The 3,473-nt window shown below is 49.2% G+C and overlaps 1 protein-coding gene across 4 annotated transcripts in view; it reads right to left on the bottom strand.

The window, feature by feature from the left end:
* Positions 1-2,082, bottom strand: part of Eml6 (EMAP like 6) — a 289,180-nt gene extending 287,098 nt beyond the window's left edge. For all 4 annotated transcript variants that reach the window (XM_031337169.1, XM_031337170.1, XM_031337171.1 and 1 more), the window contains exons 1-2: positions 1,947-2,082; positions 415-1,135 (exon numbers count right to left, since the gene is read on the bottom strand). In XM_031337169.1, coding sequence (XP_031193029.1) covers positions 415-611 — 197 coding nt within the window. In that variant the 5' untranslated portion in view covers positions 612-1,135; positions 1,947-2,082. The remainder of the gene's footprint in view (positions 1-414; positions 1,136-1,946) is intronic.
* Between the last annotated feature and the right edge of the window lie 1,391 nt (positions 2,083-3,473).

The raw sequence follows: 3,473 nt of genomic DNA, 5'->3' as shown, positions 1-3,473 counted from the left end.
TTTCTCTCTCTTTCTCTCTCTCTCTCTCTTTCTTTCTTTCTTTCTAAGATCCACTTGCTTGTTGAAGGAGCCCTCCAAAAATGCCACCCACAGTTCATCTATTGCTTCTACTATTTACCTTGCTAGAGAAGAGTGGGGAATGTTTGGTAGTTACCCAGTCCTTCCACTTGTAGCAGGAAAGAACAAAAATGCAGCACAACACTTAACTCAAGAGATTTAAAAGCCTTTGAAAGGACAGATCTCTCCCTCCCACCTGCACCTTGCTCCCCATTCCTGCTCTAGCCCTAGCATCTGCAGCCCTTCTCTAAGCGGCTCCCAGGAAAAATCCTTTATTCCATAAGGCTCTTGGACATGACCCCAGTTATACCCACCCTTCCATATCCAACCCCTTCCCACCGCCCTAGTGGTCCTTACCTGATAATGTCGTCGTTGTGTCCCAGGAAGAATTTTTGGCTGTGCTCTCGGGTGTTGTACACCACCCCTACCCCAGCTACAAAGTAGACCACCTCCTTGCCGGCGGTGTAGTACAGGTTGTTGCGGCACTGGTGACCCCGGTACCCGTACACCCACTCTAGCCGGAGCTGGCATCTGGGAGCTGTCCGATCCGCCATGATAAGCCAACACCGCGCGACCCCCGGGTGCCCCGCGCGCCGGCTCTGTCCTCTTCAAGGCTCGAGCTGCGACGGACCTGCAAGGGCTCAGGGTACAGCACCCGGCGCCAATTTCCGCGGCGACGCACAGACACAGCCCAGCACGCCGGCCGCCACCATCATCTGCAGCTGCGGGAGAAGAGCCGCCGACGCCGGTGCACAGCCGCAAGACCCCGCTGGGCTCCCCGACTCCTTCTCCCGGGGTCAAGCGGGCCTCGGGGGTACCAGCGCCCGCGCGCACGCCTCACTGCACCTGCGGGCTTTGGGCGGCGGGAGAGGTTCTCCCCGGGGTCACCCCGCCTTTAAAATCAGAGATCTGCATATCCAGACACGGATTACCAGTTCGCCAAGTTTGAGGAGCACGGGGGGCTTCGCAGCAGGCGGCGGGATTTATTCTGTGACAGGTCTGATCTGACAGGCAGCCGGTTATTCAGGCTTACTGCTTTGCCATCACCGTCCTTGGATCCGAAACTGACAGTCTAGATCTAGGATGCGAGAACCAGGGAGAGAAAGAATTTTTGCATGTCACCTAGTACGAGAAAATAATTACCAAACTAAAACCAAGTTGTCGGGGTTTTGTTTGTTTTTGTTTTTGCTTTAATTGTCCACATTTCTCCTTCCATATCCACCCTTTAATTATAGGATATACGCCCTAAACACTTCTGGCCGGTAGTTGCTGATCTAATTTGAAATAACACTTGCTGTTTCCTCCATAAAGCCAGGGTGAATATGCAATGGTCATTCTTTTAGATGTTCCAATTAGCTGTCATATATGTGTTTAAAATTCAAACCCTCTATGAGTCTTCTCTTCACAGAGAAAACCGTTAAAAAAAAAAATACTTAGACGCTCCCCCTAATCAAAGACTCCAATTGCAAGTGTCATATTTTTTTTTTTCTGAATCGGAGGAAATCCGGCACCAGCACAACTAGAGAACAGCTAGTTGTAGCTACCTACAAATGCTCCCGATTGGAAAAATAAAATAAAATAAAATAACAGCAACAATAATAAAGTGTCAAAAAATCATGCTCCTCTCTCCACGAAGATTTGAGCTAGCTATGAGACCCAAGGGCTCTGGGATCTTGCCTTTAGCTTGGCGGGAGGGAGACGGGGGGCGGGGTCTCCCGTGGAGCCTGGGTGTCAGCGACACCCCATGCTCAGCCGGGTGCCTGCCTTTGTGGTTCTGAGGGTTGGTAGCCCCTGGTACACCTGGCCCAGGCTCTACCGTCCCAGCGGACTCCTGCACTCCCACCCGGGCCAGCCTCGCGCGTAGCATCCCTAGTCTCTCCGCCTCTAACCTCTGCTGCCCGCTTTGCGTCCAGGATCCCGCACCAGCCAGCGAAATCCTCTGCCTGCCCTCCCTCCCCTCCCCTTGCTCCAGGGTTAGGCTTCGTCACGGGGGCGCCGGGGACCAGCTCTTCCTCCTTCCCTGGCTCCGGGGGCGGGGCCAGCGCGGGGACGAGTTACTAGGCGAAATTGCGGCGCTAGGAAACGCAGACGCCCGCTAAGGCTGAAACCTCCCCTCCCTCTGCCCGCCTGTTCCCCATGCATGTTGGGAATCGTAGTCCTCTGTAAACCAGCAGCTGAGGCGAGCGCCCGGAGTGTACCACAAGTCCCAGGATTCCATGCCATTGTACAGGGCCATAGTACCGGTGCCACAGTAGCCTGCGTTTCTCCTATCGAACCCAGCAGCTCACCCAGGATGGCATTGGCGTTCCGTAGTGACCCAGGCCAGCGGCCTGCACGCCTGTACTGAAAGCACAGAAGATGACGTGGAGAAAATTCATGGGCTTTCTTCAGGACTTTCTCTTGCGCCAGTCCCTGAGGATTGCTGTAGCCCATCTCTTTCCTTGTTGCAGCACTTGACTCATGCTGTTTCCTACTTCAGTTTCCCCTGTTATTTATTCCAAAGGATTCTGATTTATCCAAGTGCAGTGCTACGGAGTTTAAGAAAAATACAGTGACATGTGGTCACTCTGTCATGTGTAGGGAAATCAGCGCCTCCCTGTGACCTGCCTTGTGCCCATGCAATGAACAGCTAATTTTGGCCTTAAAAAACAAAAGCCAGTGGCCATTCTAAAACTACCTGGAATAAACTAATTTATTCGTTCTGATTTTGAGATTATGGCCACAGTCAACATTTGGGAACAGATTTTAAAGTCTACTTGACTAAGAGGCTACGAAAGATTGATATTTTTGACGCTTGTGTGCTCAAGAAGATGTTTATTTACGTGGAGTTTTAATAGAATGTTGTCCTGGTAAGAAAGGTAATGCTATAGATAAGAAGTACCAAAGTTTGGGTGATCAGTTGACTACAGTGATGAAGAGAGTTTTAATACACTTCATATTTTCTGAGAAAAGAGAATCAACAAATTCGAGGGTTTTTGGTTTTTTTTTGTTTTTTTTTTTGGCAGTAAAGATGCTACTAAAAGTTAAAACATGGCTTAAAGGGGTTTGAAAATGTCTTGGTCTGCTTTCTAGTCCTATAATCATTTATGAAGAATATTTATTCGTTTATTTGTTTGTTTGTTTAGTTGGTTGGTTGATGATTCTAGCGGCAAGGAAGGCCAAGAACATGGAACTCATCTGAGGATGATGACCCTTACTACATCCTATGCTGGTAGAGGGTGTCATCACATAGCATGATAGAACAAGAATGCTAGCTCCTGTGTCTTTTTAAAGCCATTAGTGTCATGGTAGGCCCAACTTCATTGATTTATCAAACTCACAGAAGCCTTATCTCCAAATATCATTAACAAGAAATTCCTCCCACCACATAATAATCAAAACACCAAATGCACTAAACAAAGAAAGAATTTTAAAAG

Source organism: Mastomys coucha, unplaced genomic scaffold, assembly GCF_008632895.1.
Source record: "Mastomys coucha isolate ucsf_1 unplaced genomic scaffold, UCSF_Mcou_1 pScaffold22, whole genome shotgun sequence".
Classification (NCBI taxonomy): Eukaryota; Metazoa; Chordata; class Mammalia; order Rodentia; family Muridae; genus Mastomys; species Mastomys coucha.
Note: the sequence above shows the minus strand (reverse complement) of the source record. Positions and strands in the feature narration are given on the sequence as shown.